Source organism: Oryx dammah, unplaced genomic scaffold, assembly GCF_014754425.2.
Source record: "Oryx dammah isolate SB20612 unplaced genomic scaffold, SCBI_Odam_1.1 HiC_scaffold_20, whole genome shotgun sequence".
Lineage (NCBI taxonomy): Eukaryota > Metazoa > Chordata > Mammalia > Artiodactyla > Bovidae > Oryx > Oryx dammah.
Window position 1 is genome coordinate 47,770,757 of NW_024070204.1, and position 17,243 is coordinate 47,787,999.

Genomic DNA, 17,243 nt, shown 5'->3' on the forward strand with positions numbered 1-17,243 from the left:
AAGGAAAATGGTGCTTCTAGAGTGAGGAATAAAAAGTGGAAGATAAAGAACCCCTTAACTGATACCAGTGAACTATACTTGAATGTTATCAATTTTAAATACTGGAATTTTAAACAATTATATCAAGACAACAACAATAGGAAAAGCTTAAAAATAAAGACAAATATGTAAAGGGGCAAAGTTCCCTTACAGGCAGTACCTTATGATTCCTCCTATGTTTGGGTAGAAACAGGCCATGATCACTCCAGCTCCCACAATAAACAGATTAAAAATCAACACGTGGAAAATGCTAAAAGTTGAGAAGAGAGTTTGGAGAAAGAAAAAATATAAAAACAGGCAAATTATAACAATCAATGTGAGAATGAAATTAATTACTATCATCTCTAAAACGAGAATGTCTTAAACTTGACAATAAAATTACAGCATAAATAGAAGGCAACAGGAGTACTCAATATTGGTTGTGGGACAGTGATATTGGCCCTTTCCTGCAATTATATAACTAGGTTAAATTCTGTAGGAGCAAACTGGTAGGGTATATCAGTGTTTACATTCTTTGATCTGTAATTCCATTTGAGTGGAATATCATAAGAAAATTAAAAAACTATTAACATAAAGGTATTTGTAAAAAGAACTGATGCTTTTGAATTGTAAAAAGAATTGATGCTTTTGAACTGTAGTGTTGGAGAAGACTCTTGAGAGTCCCTTGGACTGCAAGGAGATCAAACCAGTCAATCCTAAAGTAAATCAGTCCTGAATATTCATTAGAAGGACTGATGCTGAAGCTGAAGCACCAACACTTTGGCCACTTGATGCGAAGAACTGACTCACTGGAAAAGACCCTGATGCTGGGAAAGACTAAAGGCGGGAGGAGAAGGGGACGACAGAGGATGAGATGGTTGGATGGCATCACCAACTTGATGGACATGAATGTGAGCAAGTTCTGGGAGTTGGTGATGGACAGGGAAGCCTGGAGTGTTGCAGTCTATGGGGTCTCAAAGAGTTGGACATGACTGAGTGACTGAACTGAACTGATCTGTAAAAAGACAGAAGCATCCTAGATATATGGCAGGGTAACAATTTACTTGATGGAAACATTTTAAAATGTTAAAAATATATAATCATTGTTACCTAGATGGTAAAAATCTATCTAGGCAACTTGAGGAAAAAGCTAGTTAGATTTTTACTACACAATAAAATCTTAAAATGTTTGAAAAAATATCAGAAAGAAATACACTAAAAGGGAGTAGAGATGTGTTACAATTTGGGATTTGGGGTAGTTTTTCTTCATTTCTACACCTGATAAATTTCATATGTTTTATAGTATTCCTTTGTAAAGTATTATTTTACTTTTATAATTAGAAAAATAAATTTTATCAAGGGAAAGGCAAAATGGGCAGGTTTTTATTTTTCAGATTTAGTCACGTAAAGCTATTCAGTATTTACCATGAGCAGAATATCAGCTAAGTAAATTGAACTAGATGTTAACAATTCAAGGCTTGGGAAATCAATTTTGGGACAGAAATAATCATATGGTAGATGGAATGTGATGCTTGAGAAATAACTCCATTTCCTCCCAAAATGATCCATAAAAGTCAAAGTGACATATCAAAGCAATATTTTGAGCCCAAGTTATCAGAGGTTAATTAATCCCTGGGAAAGATTACAGAAAGAATTAAAAATCAGGAAAATTATATATACAAATAAATGGTTAGTCATATATCTTGATGAATTACAAAGATATTCAGGCTTCCAGATCTTACTACTTATCTAAAAACTCCAACCTTAAAATTGCTTCAGAGCTTTGAGACATTGGCTGGGCCTCTGTTATTTCTGTATTGTAAAAGGAAACAATTTTGTGTATTTTTCCAAAGCAGTGGTTCTCAAAGTGTAACCGCGAACCTCAGGGAAGTTTCCAATTCCCTTCCAGGAAGCTCTGAGGTAAAAATTATTTTCCAGTCAGACAAAACATGCTTTGCAAAAGCAACGGTGGGTAAACTGCTGCCCCCTTAGATTGGACAGAAGTAGCTGCAACTATCTCTGTATTCTATACTGTATTCTTTACTGCCAACACTCTCAAAAAAAAGTTTTATTAAAAATTGTCCTGATAAAGGACTGAAAATTATTAGTTTTATTAAATCTCATACTTCGGTGTTGTTTTTTGTTTGTTTTCGGATGTGCTGGGAATTCATTGTGACTCGTGGGCTCTTCATTGCAGTGCCCGAGCTTTCTTTAGTTGTGGTGCAAAATCTTATACTTTGAACAAACCTCTTTTTAATATTCTGTATGATCAAATAGGAAGTATAGAATAAAGCACACCTGCTGCATACTGAAGTACAATGGCTGCCTTGAGGAAAAGCACCTGTGCAACTGAACTGGGGGACAACCGTGCTGTTTTTTCCAAAGACCATTTTTAATTGAAAGACAGACAAACTATGGTTCTTTAGATTTGGATATGTGACAGACATTTTCTTGAAAATAAATGGTATGATCTTATCATTTCAAGAAAAACAATGGGCAGTTTGTGTTGCCAATGATAACATTTGAGCTTTCAAGTAAAAATTAGAATTTGGAGAGCTGGTGTTTGCCACCATGAGAGCTGGACAGTATTCCAATATCTAAGACTTTTATAATGCAACTGGTGGTGATAATAGTGAAAGTGGGTTTTGATAATATATAATGAAATGGGTCAGTATTTGGAAGATCTATAGAACTCAGTGAACCAGTCTTTTCCAAATGACTAAACCTAATGTTGGGAGGGATTAGGGGCAGGAGGAGAAGGGGATGACAGAGGATGAGATGGCTGGATGGCATCACTGACTCGATGGACATGAGTCTGAGTGAACTCCAGGAGTTGGTGATGGACAGGGAGGCCTGGCGTGCTGCGATTCATGGGGTTGCAAAGAGTCGGACACGACTGAGCAACTGAACTGAACTGAATGTTATAAAATCATACATGGGTAGAAGATCCAAATTGTAAGACAAACCAATGGCTTTTAATGTAACTGAGTTTCAGATTCAACTAACTTTTAAAAAACTACCACCTGTCAAGGTTTGGCACAGTAGCAAAGAAAAATATCCACAATGATCTGGAAAGGCTATTAAAAGTACTTCCTTCTTGCTCCAACTATGTGTCCATGGGAGGGTGTATCTTCCTCATTTATTTAAACAAAAATTACATATTACAACAGAATGAATGTAGAAAATAGGGTAATTCAATGATCTACTAGCAAATCAGACATTAAAGAGTTTTGAAATGTAAAAGAAAATTTTTAGAAATTGTTCATTTTCAAAAATATCATTAATATGTTAACAAGTAATGGTTTTATTATTGCTTTTTAAGTAAATTAATAAACATTTTAAAAGCTCAGTTCTAATTTTTCATGTTAACTATTGATGGATATAACCCAGATAAACTAAAGTTCCTGGGGGTCCTCAAATAAACCTTAAGAGTGTAAAGGGGCCCTGAGATCAAAAAGTATGCTCCAAAGTATGCAGTGTGTAGAGTACTTGTAATTGTAGGATAAATGATAATGTGTTCTTGATGGTAGGGGAAGAAATGTAATGTGAACGCAAGAGGGAAATTCCAGACTTTTTCCAAGAAGAGAAAACATTCTAACCGCCAACATTATGCAAAATAATGGCAGAAAAGAGGAATAACGCATTTACCTAGAATTTTTTTTCATCTATGACTTAAAATGTATTATTTCGATAAATATGGCAGGACATATAAACACAATAGGATTCTTATATTTACTGAAATCCAATGTGAGAACTGTAGCTGCTGCTGTTGTCAAGGCTAGAGGCTTGGTAACTCTTGATGTTTGCTTTTAAAAGTTTTCTGTTTTTAAAACTACATACTTCTAACCAATTATTTGTTAAATGAGGGGAAAGACTGCATTACTTTACTTCAAATAAACTGGTTAAGACCACTTGTTTAGTTGGTTACAGCAAATGTAACTTTTTTCAAATTTTATCCAAAAGCTTTCTTCATTTAAGATAATTTATTCCCAATAAAATAGGTTATGACTAAGTACTTTTTACTAGAATAATCTATAATAAAACTTAATGTAAGAGTAGGCATTAACCAGGGGCCAACAAGGAAGTTTCAGTAAATGGAAACTTCTCTTGGATGAGGGTGACTAGCTTTGAACAGATTTTTCAAGAGGACTCAAACTCTTTCATCGCCAATAAGAAATTAAAAATTATAGCAATCGTTACAGAAGCAAATGATAATTTAAACTTGCTATGTATCTCATGTTCAATCCTAAACCATTATTGTTTATGTAAAACTGCATGAATGGTAACAAATATACAAGTAAATACCAATAACCAATAACTAAATGAGTTGCTTCTCTTTAGCCATACATTACTAACACAGGTACTACTATATACTGATAACTTCTTGGCAAAGAGTAGATTAATAGCAACTAAATCACAAGATAAATATAGCTGATATCAGAGCTAACATAACTACATGGGCAGGAATTAACTTTAAATCATTCTGGACAAGGGAACGGCTTCTATTTTTAAAGCTCTTCTGGGAAAAGAACACCAAAGGTCTATCCTTAGTAATCGTTTTCATTAGGCAAAGTTTCATAGCAAAAGGATCAGTCACATTTTAAACTGACCTGTTTGCACAGTCATTTCTTGCTTGGCACATCTTGCTGGTCAAGAGAAGAGCCCTTACCTAGGATAAACGTCACCGAAGACATGACCCAATAGCTGGACGCGAGCCAAGTAGCCTAGAAGTGGATACACAGTCATCATCTGGAACAGCAGGAATATTCTTGCAATGAAGGACAGGATGTCACTGCTAGGGAAGTTGTCTAAAAAATTCTAATCCAAGAAAGATAATAAAGTAATGTTAACAAATCAAATTCAATATATACAAATTTATAAAATGGAATTTTTTTGCTTATTTTGAACACAGGTGCCACCCAAATTGTATGGTTTCGTGGGCTGGCGCCCATTCACAAACTATTTGCTATTACTCTTCAATAGCTAACCACATAAATTAAAAGTAAGTATTTAGAAACTTAAAGACACTTGACATTGGCATATTTTTGTTTTACAAAAGTATCAATCTGCAATTGATTTGACATTGAAACAACAACAAAGACGACCTTGTTTACCACTGATAGTTTGAGAAGTACTGCTCTGTTAGTATATGAGGTTTAAGTATAAATTTGTTTCAATGCTATTTCATTCTCAATGATTCTCTTACTTTTTCTCCTCTGATACACTGTAGCATTTTTAAAGATTATAGCATAAAGTGAGAGTATATCTATTACTTACTATCACTATTATCTATAGTCTATCAATAAATAGAAAAGAAATTTTTTCTACTTCCTTTCATGATTCTGTTCTCCATTTTCATTTGGCATCTAAGAAAAAGAAAGCCAATTACTCAGATTTTTTTCCCTTTCAAATACAAATACCACAGATATGCTTATTCCCAAGGGAGTGGGCTTTATATGGGATTTTTCATATCAGGGGAATTTGCAGCAAACATTTGGCTGCCAAAGAACTTTTGGAATCAAGGAAATCAAGAGAACATTTCAAACTATCAAAAGAGCAATAAGTCAAATCTATTTATCTTGAAAAGATGAGAACATTATTACCACTATTATGCTGAAATAACTTTTATAATTCATAGGTAATAAATCATATTTTGTCTCCACTACACTCTTTTAGAGGAATTTCTTCTGACTAGAATGAAAATCACCTGTGAATGCTACTTTCTCTGAGAACTTCTTCAGTTACATACAACTAGAGATTATGCTATTCCCAGGTTTATGATGGGTCAAATCAAATAATAAATATTATTTATGGCAGCCTTTTAGTAAAAGAATGTTCCTTTTATTCTTTCTGTCTCTTCCTCTGTCTTTTTAAGAAACAGTCTTTCTTTGCTTTTATGCTTGCCACCTAGTACCAAAATGAGTGTCAAATCTATTATCAGGGACCGATGAATTAAGAAACCAGTTTATTCAGGACATTTCCAGATCTGGACTTTAGAAAATCAGGGAACTGAATATAGTCTCTGTGAGGGTTTATAAATTCAAGACTGCTACTAGCATAATTATCCACACATAGAGAAAAATAAGAAGCAAATAATAGGAATCATTTATTTGAGTACCACAGGTGCCAGCATACAGAAGATTTTCTGAGAGACCTTCTAAAATCTATGGAGTATCTATTATGATATTTAATGGAAGAAGAAACTGAAGCTCACAAAGAATGGGGAAGGTGCCTGAATTCCCACATGGTAAATAGAAGAGACTGGATTCAAACCCAGGCCTGTCTGGTAGTATACATTGCTACTGTATCATACTGTTTGCCTTGCAGATATGAAGGTATAAACAATCACACAGAGAGGGTACACAGTGCCTTACCTGCTCTATACAATCTTTGGATAATGGTGGTGAAGGAAATGAAGCAAAAACCAAGACTCCAATATAGAGATAAGTTAATGTCACCAGCATATAAGCAATGGACAAGTCCCTCACCTGTAAAGAGAGAATAAAATTCCCACAATGATGAATAAATTTTTAGTAAGTATGTCTGAATAGGCTAAAAAATAAGTGAAAATGAAGTTGCTCAGTCGTGTCCAACTCTTTGTGACCCCATGGACTGTAGCTCACCAGTCTCCTCCGTCCATGGGATTTTCCAGGCGCAAGAATACTGGAGTGGGTTGCCATTTCCTTCTCCAAAATAGTAAGACTGACAAATAAATATAATATTTATCTTTTTGCTCTCTCTGTGTAAATATATATCTCCTAGGTATCCAGGTTGCTCAGAGACATTTGTTAAAACAAAATTCACATACTTAACAACTAGTCTGACAACTTTTTAAAAACTACCTGGAGTATGTAGACTAAGCTACCTGTTGGCAGGCTTAGAAAGTTAACATAAATGGTGGTTTATCATGATTGAAATTTGGACTTAATTTTGAAATGCAATTTATTTACCAAATTATAAAATATTTAACTAAAATAATAAAGCTAAGGGACAACAAGAAATCAAGAATAGGCTGCTTTCTGTATGACCTATGGAATTAAAAAAAATTTTTTTTCTTTTAGTGAATTAACTTCGTAGATCATCAAAGCATACCTAGACCAAAAGAGACTGGTATATATTAAAATATATTTAATAAAGTACAAAAGCTAGTTAAAAAGCAGACAGTAAGCAGGTATTAAAGACAAGCTTAATAAACCTAAACAGTAAACAAAAGGAAATCAAAAGGCAGCTGTTTAAACAGCTGCACAATGTTATGATTGGAGCCAGTAAACAAATGCAGAACATTAAATAAAGTGGATTGCTTTCTTCCACTGCTGTTCCCACCCTCCCAACCATCCCCATGCAAAGTAAAAAGCTCCAAGATATTTAATGGAGCCAGCTGTCTGATCCAAACAGAACAGATCCCACAGCTCATAAATCTGGTCTCCATCACCACAAAAGTTATGGCCAAACAATTCAGCACAACTAAGTTATGGCAATAAGCTTATTCATTTTTCATTTTAAACACAAATTACTTTGAAAGCTAAAAAAACAGATAAGAAAAAAATTATATACAATTTTGCTTTAGTTTGATACCACAGTAAGAAAACTGGACATGTGGTATTAGGAAACGTTTCTGATTTGGGGGAAACGTTTCTCCTCAAATGGGCTAAAGCAATAGTAGAGAGTTCTAAACTTAAATGTTGATAAATTCACTTCAAACAAACAAACTATGAGAAACCTAAAAGTCAAGTCTAAGTTGACAATCAGCTTGAAAACAAAACAGGGATTTCAACCCCTAAATTAGACGGTAGAGGCTTCCCTGGTGGCTCAGATGCTAAAGAATCTGCCTGCAACAGGGGAGATTTGGTTTCGATCCCTGGGTTGGGAAGATCCCCTAGAGAAAAGAATGGCTACCTAGTCCAGTATTCTTGCCTGGAGAATCCCACGGACAGAGGAGCCTGGCAGGCTATACAGTCCATGGGGTTGCAAAGAGTCAGACACGACTGGGCGACTAGCGCTTTCACTAACACTTTCATTAGGCTATGGAACTGCAGGAACCTGGATTATGGAGACTGCTTCCAGCGTTTTAAGAGTTTCTAACCGTGTAGGGGTGAACAAGGGGAAGCCAAAAAAACCTCCAGAGACGTTTCAAAGTCTCTTTTCTAGTTCTTGAAGCTCTAGGGCCCATCCCAGGCTAGACTGGAGTCAACCTTTGAGTTGCCTGATGGTCTTGTGAGGTATTAACAGAAATGGACCAGGGAACCCCCATATTCATAAAAATGGGTAGGTGTCTCACAGAGTGATGTTTGAAAGTCATTCCACTCTCAGCTTACTCAGTTTTACTCAAGAAGAAAGAAGTTTTGCAAAACACAAAATCTTGGAAGGCCAAAATGGTTGTGTCAGAGAGCTATGTATCCATATAAAGAGGGACAGCTACCATTTCATGGATAGTCTTTAGTCTGTATACCACCTGATCAGCATATTATTTTGGGCAGGCTTTCTGCAAAGATGTATACCTTAGCAAACTGGGGAAAATCTGACTATGATAAAAAGGTGAAGATGCAAGGGCTTCCTGATGAGAGAGTTTCCCCCTTCTGCTTCCCTGTTCTTATAGCACTGTATACACATCTGAAATATGGCATCTACTACCCTATATTGTAATCATCATTAATTTTTATTATAAAGGAATCTATATTTATGATATGAGGATATCAACTGGAAAGAGAATATTCTTTCACATCCCAAAGTAGTCAAGGTTAACAGTTCTTCTATTATGTTGGTCTTTTAATTTTTCTATATCCAAGTTGGTCCATACTACTAGACTATGACATCCCTGAGACAAGGACTGTGTCTTCACCTTTATATCCCCAATGCATGCGTGTGTGCAAAGCCGCTTCAGCTGTGTCTGACTCTGTGTGATCCTATGGACTGCAGCCTGCCAGGCTCGTCTGTCCGTGGGATTCTCCAGGCAAGAATACTGGAATGGATTCCCATGCCCTCTTCCAGGGGCTCTTCCTGACCCAGGGATCGAATCTGCATCTCTTACATCTCTTGCACTGGCAGGTAAGTTCTTTACCACTAGTGCCACCTGGGAAGCCCTATATCCCCAATACCCAGGACAATACCTGGCACACAGCAGGAACTCAGTAAATGTTGATAAAAATAACCACGTTGTCTACAATTATTAAGTGCCTCTAGGTACTAGGCTGTGTACAAAGCACGGTACATACATTATCTCATTTAAAGTAGGTATAATCCTTTTCTTTATTTTATAGATAAATAAATTAGTGCAGAGAGGTTACAACACTTGTTCATGGTTACACAGTAAGTAGTTGGTGAAGTCAATATTCAAACCAAAGACTTTTCAGCTCCAAACTTCATGCCCTTAGCCACTACAATGGAGAGTTAACCAGTTTAATAGTACATTTGTGTCACAGTTAATAAACAATAGTAAAGAAAACAGTGAAAGAGAGGTACCAAATAACGAGTAACAAAAGATAACAATAAAGTACACATACAGATGCAAGAGAAATAACAACGATTAGAAAAGCTCTATTTCTCAGTAGTTTAAATGTAAATTCAGTAGAACTATGTCAAGAGTTGTAAAGTAACTGTTTTCATCTGAAAATACTCTAATGAACAGAAATGATGTTTTAATATAAGAGCAGCTGAGGTCTAGCACGATCCTGGGAAACATGCCACCTGTGAATAGCATGCACACATGTGGGCTTTGAACCCAAGCCATCACTATTCTAGGCCTGGAGATATGGCCTCTTAGAAGCCTGTTTAATGGAAAACGGCAGGAAAAAAACCCACCTTTTAGAAAATGAGGCTCAAAGTAAAAAATATATTTAAAAATCAGCACAAGTGACCATAAGAACTAGTAAATGTGTCAAGAACCCTGTACACTAATAAAGTAACTTACTCCGCCTCACAAATAAGCAGCAGCTGGCAGGGCTGGCAGTATAGAAGTAATGACAGGAAGGATGCCAAGTGGGGCACAAGTGGGCCTGGGAGCACATTCTGTTTCTCAAAAATGGTTTATAATCTTTCTGTTCCACATACTTTTCATAGTGACTATCCAGCAGAGCATTTACTGAAAAAGAGACAGGCCTACCCCAAACATTTACATAAAAACTACTGCAGACATATATAGTTGAGTAAACTACAAAGATTCATAAGAAGAAAAAAGTAAATAACAAATTAAGATATGAGCACCTCAAATAGTTTTAAAAGAAGTAAGCAGGGAATAAAACTAAATAAAGATAGGCAAAACAAAACAAGCATGGTATAGCTTCTTTTTCAAACATGATGAAGAAATGGGAAGAGGGTGGTCCACAGATCCAGGATGGTTATAGAGCAAATATATTCTGATAATGAGGAATGAGTTGGATAATCTTCAACTCTACAACTTTCTTTGGGGTAAGGTATGTCTTACTAAAGAACAGAAACTATATCTCATTTAGTTACATAGGTAAAAATGTTTAGTGAAAAGAAAACCTCATGAAATTATGTCAAATTTGGAAAACCTGGAAAATTTGAGCACTACCCCTGTTTAGGAGCCTCACTGTTCTCCTTCACAAATGTCTTCAGATCCAAGTACAACTATAGTTTATATAGATGAGAATGAGGCCTTTTATATTCTTATGTCTTCTTTTCTATTTTCAAAGTTTGGTTTTTTTTTTTTTAATGATCTCTGAATGACTAACCCAAAATCAACATTAAAAATTCCAAGTTCCTGACAAGCTTCACATTTTCTGACTTAAATCTCAAGAAAATATTGTATCATGGTATTAACAAAACTTCAATGACTCAAATTACTTACTGAAACCTCCTTGAATAAATCAAATGACAAAGTTTTCTCAGAATATAGTACATATTTAGCTTAATTTATACAATGAAAAATGAAAAGTATTACTCAGTCATGTCCGACTCTTTGCGACCCCACAGACTATAGCTTGCCAGACTCCTCTGTCCATGGAATTCTCCATGCAAGAATACTAGAGTGGACGGTCATTCCCTTCTCCAGGGGATCTTCTAACCCAGGGACTGAACCTGCATCTCCTGCACTGCAGGCAGATTCTTTACTGCTGAGTCACTGGGGAAGCATTTTATACACTGGTTTCAACCAATTAAGACAGTAAGAAGACATCATCCATTTAAACTTTTACTTCTAAGCCTTTAAAAAACTATTTTCCACAAGTGACAAAAGTTGAGCCAAATTTTATTACCTGAACCTCACCTACTAGTTCTACAAAATGCTAGTCCCCAAACTCAGTAGAAACAAGAACTCATTTATGGTTATTTACATATGGAATATAGATTTCAAGTTCCATTGAGTGTTATATTATGAAAGGCAGGACTCTTTCTATGTGCTTTGGGGACCATAAAACAGAAATATTTATCTCTATTCAGTCTGCTTCTTGCACTGAGGAATGCATACCTTCAGATAAGCTGATGTGAATTTCAAGAAAAGCTATTCCTCTTAAAAATTTTCAGGAGCAAAACTAAGTATAGACAGTCCTCTCATTTTATGGTAGTATGAGACTGTGTCATGGGGCTTACCTGGTGGCTCAGAAGGTAAGGAATCTGCCTGTAATGGAGGAGACCTGGGTTTGGTCCCTGGCTTGGGAAGATCCCCTGGAGAAGGGAATGGCAAACCACTCTAGTATTCTTGCCTGGAGAATCCCCATGGACAGAGGAGACTGGTGGGCTACAATTCCTGGGGTCGCAAAGAGCCAGACACGACTGAGCGACAAACACATACACATGAGACGGTGAAAGTGCCCAGACATCTCTTTGAGGAAGATGCCTTTGCAGCTGCGGCACTGTTGGGGTCGGCCGGTTCCTCCCTCATGCTGTTCACTCACTGGGAACAGGTGAGTCAGGAAGGTGCGCTGCAGCCAAGGCTTGCAAATACTGGGGAGATACCTCTAACACCTCACCGAGGGAGAATTACTCCAACCAGCCACAATATAAAATCTCTGGAGAAGGGGTATGCGGACTAGATCAGAGGCACAAAGGAAAATAATCTAAAAGTGAAAGGACCAGTTCAGATGCCAATCAAGACTCTGGGAGTCACTAGGAAAAAAACTTCTTGAGGTGAAGGTTTCTAAGGTGCTAAGATTTTCTGAAGTTGATTCCAGGTGAGGATCCATAAGTGATTCATTGACTTGTACAGTCCTTCCTGCCTTGGCAGGTGGATTCTTTACCACTGCACCACCTGGGAAGCCCCCAGTTACTACTTTATGCAAGTTCAAATCCTGTGGTAACCTAAATTTGAACCATGTTGTTAGGGGGAACTGATATAATCTAACTAAGCCACAGCAACTGAAATTCATGCATATGGGAACTGTGCAAAGTGAAGTCTGCCTGTAACTTAACCCATTGTTTTAAGACTGTTTTCTAATAAGACAAACTAATTATGAGCACAATAAAAATATACATGAGTGTTTAGGATAAAACATGAGATTCCACTAAAATTGTTTTCTTCACCCCCAGATTCACAGGTATACAAGGTGTTCTCTCTCATTAAGGGGACTTTGGTGGTGAAGTTTGAGAAACATAGCCTTATGGATAGAATGACCCAAAACATGAGAATCCAACTTCACAAAATTGGTTTCTGTGGTACCTGGTTTAAATTAGCATTAGAGATCAGTTGAGTAGGATAGAAAGGTGACCTGGCTGAAACCAAAGTATACACTGTTAACTACATACACTGTTCCTGTGATGATAAAAGATATCTTCCACATATCTTGAAACGTCCTAAAATTTGTGATTGGCAGCTTAGTTCAAGTGGCAGGGAGTCAGGAAATTTGTGAAGAAGGTGAGAGGCATTTAAAAGTAAAAGCGATAAAGTATATTCTCAATTTTTCCTTTATACTCCAAAGTTCCAAATGTTCATTTAGGATACGAAGATTTTCTTCCTATTCCCTCCAAAGATTCAAAACTGTTTATGACAGAAGTACAATAAGATTAAACATTTCCAAAATAAAAACTGAATCTAAATTGTGAGGGTAATGGAAAAAGAAAAAAACTGCAAAAATACATTTGCCTAGGAAAAGTTATAGAAAATGGTAAGAGATCTTAATTCTTAAGTTTTCCAAAAGTCAAAGCAAAAATAGAAACAAGAATAGTTATATGACCCTTATTATCAAATAATGAGGTCATTAAGGAAATGTTTTCCTAGCTTTGAACAGAGAAAATTTTCTCTCTACCGTCTTTACATAAAGGATGCTGAGCAATTTAACAAAGAATATCTCAATTACAGTTCTTGTAAAACAATAAAGCAACATTATACACATGGCTTTCTTATATTACCATGAATCCTTGATAAAAGCCACTTTTAATATTAAAATCTAGTACAGTGATGAGAGAAGACAGAAAGAACGAACTGATGTGGTTATTTATTTTTCAGAGAGTCTAACTTATCGATATCATACAAAGAAATCTTGGAGAAGACTTAATAAGTTCACGTTGCAAGAAAATTTAAAGGCACTAGAAGAAACATGAAGGATATTCTCTCCTGTTAGCAGAAAGATCCACAGTTGCAAAGGGTCAGACATGACTGAATGACTAACACTTTCACTTTTCAATAATTGTATAGACTCCTATTAGAACTTCATCATGATTTTCATTTATATGGTTAGAAGCTATCAAGCTGAATTCAAATTTTACTAACAAGGCCACAGGTAACTGGTTAAATTCTGCTTTCTTTGGGTTTAGTTTGCTCTTTTTTTCCCCAATGTCTTAAGGTAGAAGGTTAGATTATTGATTTGAGATTTTTTTTTTTTAATGTAGGTATTTACAGCCATAAATTTCTAAGCACAGTTTTAGTGCATCCCATATATTTTGATATGTTTTATCTTCATTTTCAGTAATCTCAAAGTACTTCCCTAATTTTTCTTGTAATTTTTTTCCTTGAACTTATTAGTTACTTAGGAGTATGTTGTTTAATTTCCATATATTTGTCAATTTCTCAGATTTCTTTCTGGTATTGATTTCTAATTTCATTGTGGTCAAAGAACATACTTGGTATGATTTCAGTCCTTTCAAGTGTATTATGACTTGTTCTGTGGCTCAGCATATGGTCAATCTTGGTAAATGTTTCATGTGTTTTTGAAAAGAATGTGAATTCTGCTGTTGTTTAAGACTTTTATAAATGCCAGGTAGGCTGATAGTATTTTTCATGCTTTCAATATCTTTACTTATTTTCCATTTGCGCCATCAATTATTAAGGGAGAGTTGGTGAAATCACTAATTATTAATATAATTGTGGATTTCTCTACTTCTTACAGTTTAGACAGTTGCTGTTTCCTTTACTTGGAAGCTCTATTACTGGGAGCATACATGTTTAGGATAATTATGTCTTCTTGATGAACTGGTCCTTAAAGATCATCATATAATGTTCCTCTTTATCTTCGGCAATACTCCTTGTTCTGAAGTCTGCTTTGTCTGATATTAAAATAGCCACTCCATCTCTCTTACGCTTAGTGTCTGCATGATCTCTTTATATGTAAAGTAAGTTTCTTGTAGACAGTATATAATTAGGTTTTGCTTTTAATCAGACTGACAATCTCTTTTAATTGTAGTATTTAGACCATTTTTAATGTAAGTATCAGCACAACTGGGTTTGAATCTATTATCTTTCTGTTTTCTATCCAGTAGTCATATATGGCTGTGAGAGCTGGACCACAAAAAAGCTGAGCGCCAAAGAAATGACTCTTTCGAATTGTGATGCTGGAGAAGACTCATGAGAGACTCTTGGATTGCAAGGAGATCAAACCAGTCAATCCTAAAGGAAATCAACCCTGAATATTAATTGGAAAGACTGATGTTGAAGCTGAAGCTCTGATACTTTGGCTACCTGATGCTAAGAGCTGACTCATTGGGAAAGACCCTGATACTAGGAAAGATTGAAGACAACAGGAAAAGAGGGCAGCAGAGGATAAGTTGATTACATACCATTACAAACTCAATGGACATGAATTTGAGCAAACTCCAGGAGATAGCGAAGGACAGGGGAGTCTGGCATGAAAAAAAATCCATGGGGCTGCAAAGAGTGACTGAACAACAACAACTCTCTTACACTTAATGTCTGCATGGTATATCTTTATATTTAAAGCAAGTTTCTTGTAGACAATATATAGCTTTATTTTTTTAGTCAGACTGACAATCTCTTTTAATTGTAGTATTTAGACCATTTTTAATGTAATTATTAATGTGACTGAGTTTGAATCTATTATCTTTCTATTTGTTTTCTATTTGTACCATATATTCTTTGTTTCCTTTTTCTTGTTTTCTTTTAGATCACTTGGGTATTTTTAAAGATCTCACCATTACTGGCTACCAGATATACATCCTTTTTTTTTCCTTTTTTTTAGTGAGTGCTCTAGAGCAAACTATTATGGCCCATGGATGAAATATGGCCAACTGTCTGTTTTTGCAAATATAATTTTCTTGCAACACAGGCACTACCCATTTGCTAACATATTGTTTATAGTTATTTTTCATGCCACAATAGTAGAGTTGGGTAATTGTAATCCCATGCCCCATAAAGTCTAAGATATTTACCACCCAAACCTTTAAAGAAGAAGTTTGCTGACCATTGTTTTGTGGTTTACATTTAAAAATTAAGGTTTAGTAACAAAAGTCAATTCCTCAGGTAATTACTCACATTATTTTCTTGGTTCTTATTGTTCTTCAAGAGTGTGATAATACAATTATGAATAAAGAAAGCAAGGGTAAGCACCCCAGTCAGTTGTGGAAACTGAAATCTTATCTCTAGGAGAAAAAGAGAGAAGAAAAAACATGCATTAAAACTGACAACTGGAAAATGAGTACTAGTAGCCGAATAAAATGCCTTTATAAAGTTCCTCAAGGCTAACATTATACTTGAACAAATACTTGAAAAGGGAAAGAAGAGGAATCAAGAAATCATGTCTGTGGGGATACTTTATCATTTTTGGCCATGCTTGCCAGCATGTGGGATCGAACCCACGCCCCCTGTGTTGGAAGCACGGAGTTGAAACCAGTGGACCACCAGGAAAGTCCATGTGAGGGTACTTTCTATTAGTTATTTCTGTTTGAGGTCATACAACTAGTATGTTGTAGAGCAAGATCAAATTCAGGGTCTCAACGAAAAATGGGCAGAAGACCTGAATATACATTTTTCAAAATATGATATACAGATAGTCAAAAGGCACATGAAAAAATGATCTATACTGCTAATCATCAGAGAAATTCAAATTAAAACCAAAACGTGATACTACCTCGCATCTCATACAAAATGGCTATCATCAAAACAGAACTACCATATTGACCCAGTAATTCCACTACTGGGTATTTATCTGAAGAAAATGAAAACACTAATTTGAAAAGATAATGCATTCCAGTATTCATAGCAGTTACTCTATGAGGTGTTCCAACAATATAGGTTTAAAAAAAAGCCCTATTGAGACATACCTCAACAGAAGGATACTTTCTAACAAGAAAAACAATGACCACTTCAGATCAACAGCATTATACTTATATAATTATAACAAAGCTCCAATATTTTAGAAGATGATAAAATTATCATTTGTACATGATAGGCCTACCTCAAGAAATAAGAAAAATCTCAAATAAACATTTTTATACCTAAAGAAACTAGAAAAAGAACAAATAAATCCCAAAGTTAAAAGGAAGAGAAATAACAAAGATCAGCAAGAAATAAATGAAATAGGGATTAAAGAGATAATAGAAAAGATCAACAAAACTAAGAGCTGGCTTTTTTTGAAAGATAAAATAGATAAGACCTCAGCTAGATAAACCAAGAAAAAAGAGATGATTCATATAAGTGAAACTATAAATGAAAGAGAAGACACCACAACTGATACAACAGAAATACAAAAGATCATAAGAGACCACGTGAACAATTATACACCAAAACACCAACAAATTGGACAATCTAGAAAGAATGAATAAATTTCTAAAAACATGCAAACTCCCAAGACTGAATCATGAAAAAACAGAAAATCTGAACAGACTAGAGATTGAATCAATAATTAAAACCTTCTCAACAAAAGTCTAAGACTAGAAAGCTTCTCTGTGAATTCTACCAATCAAGAATTAATAGTATCCTTCTCAAGCTCTTCCAAAAAATAAAAGAGAAAAACACTTCCAAACTCATTTTACAAAGCCAGAATTAACCTGATACCACAGCTAGACAAAGACACAAGAAAAAAAATTATAGGCCAATGTCC

General features: G+C 35.4%; 1 protein-coding gene across 6 annotated transcripts in view; it reads right to left on the minus strand.

The window, feature by feature from the left end:
- The window catches only part of SLC38A9 (solute carrier family 38 member 9), a 91,674-nt gene that overhangs the window by 3,920 nt on the left and 70,511 nt on the right, over window positions 1–17,243 (minus strand). For 5 of the 6 annotated variants that reach the window (XM_040262541.1, XM_040262543.1, XM_040262542.1 and 2 more), the window contains exons 11-14: window positions 15,677–15,783; window positions 6,393–6,506; window positions 4,688–4,836; window positions 200–289 (exon numbers count right to left, since the gene is read on the minus strand). In XM_040262541.1, coding sequence (XP_040118475.1) covers window positions 200–289; window positions 4,688–4,836; window positions 6,393–6,506; window positions 15,677–15,783 — 460 coding nt within the window. Of the gene's footprint in view, window positions 1–199; window positions 290–4,628; window positions 4,837–6,392; window positions 6,507–15,676; window positions 15,784–17,243 lie in introns of all 6 variants that reach the window. The other variant, XR_005724808.1, reaches the window with a different exon arrangement.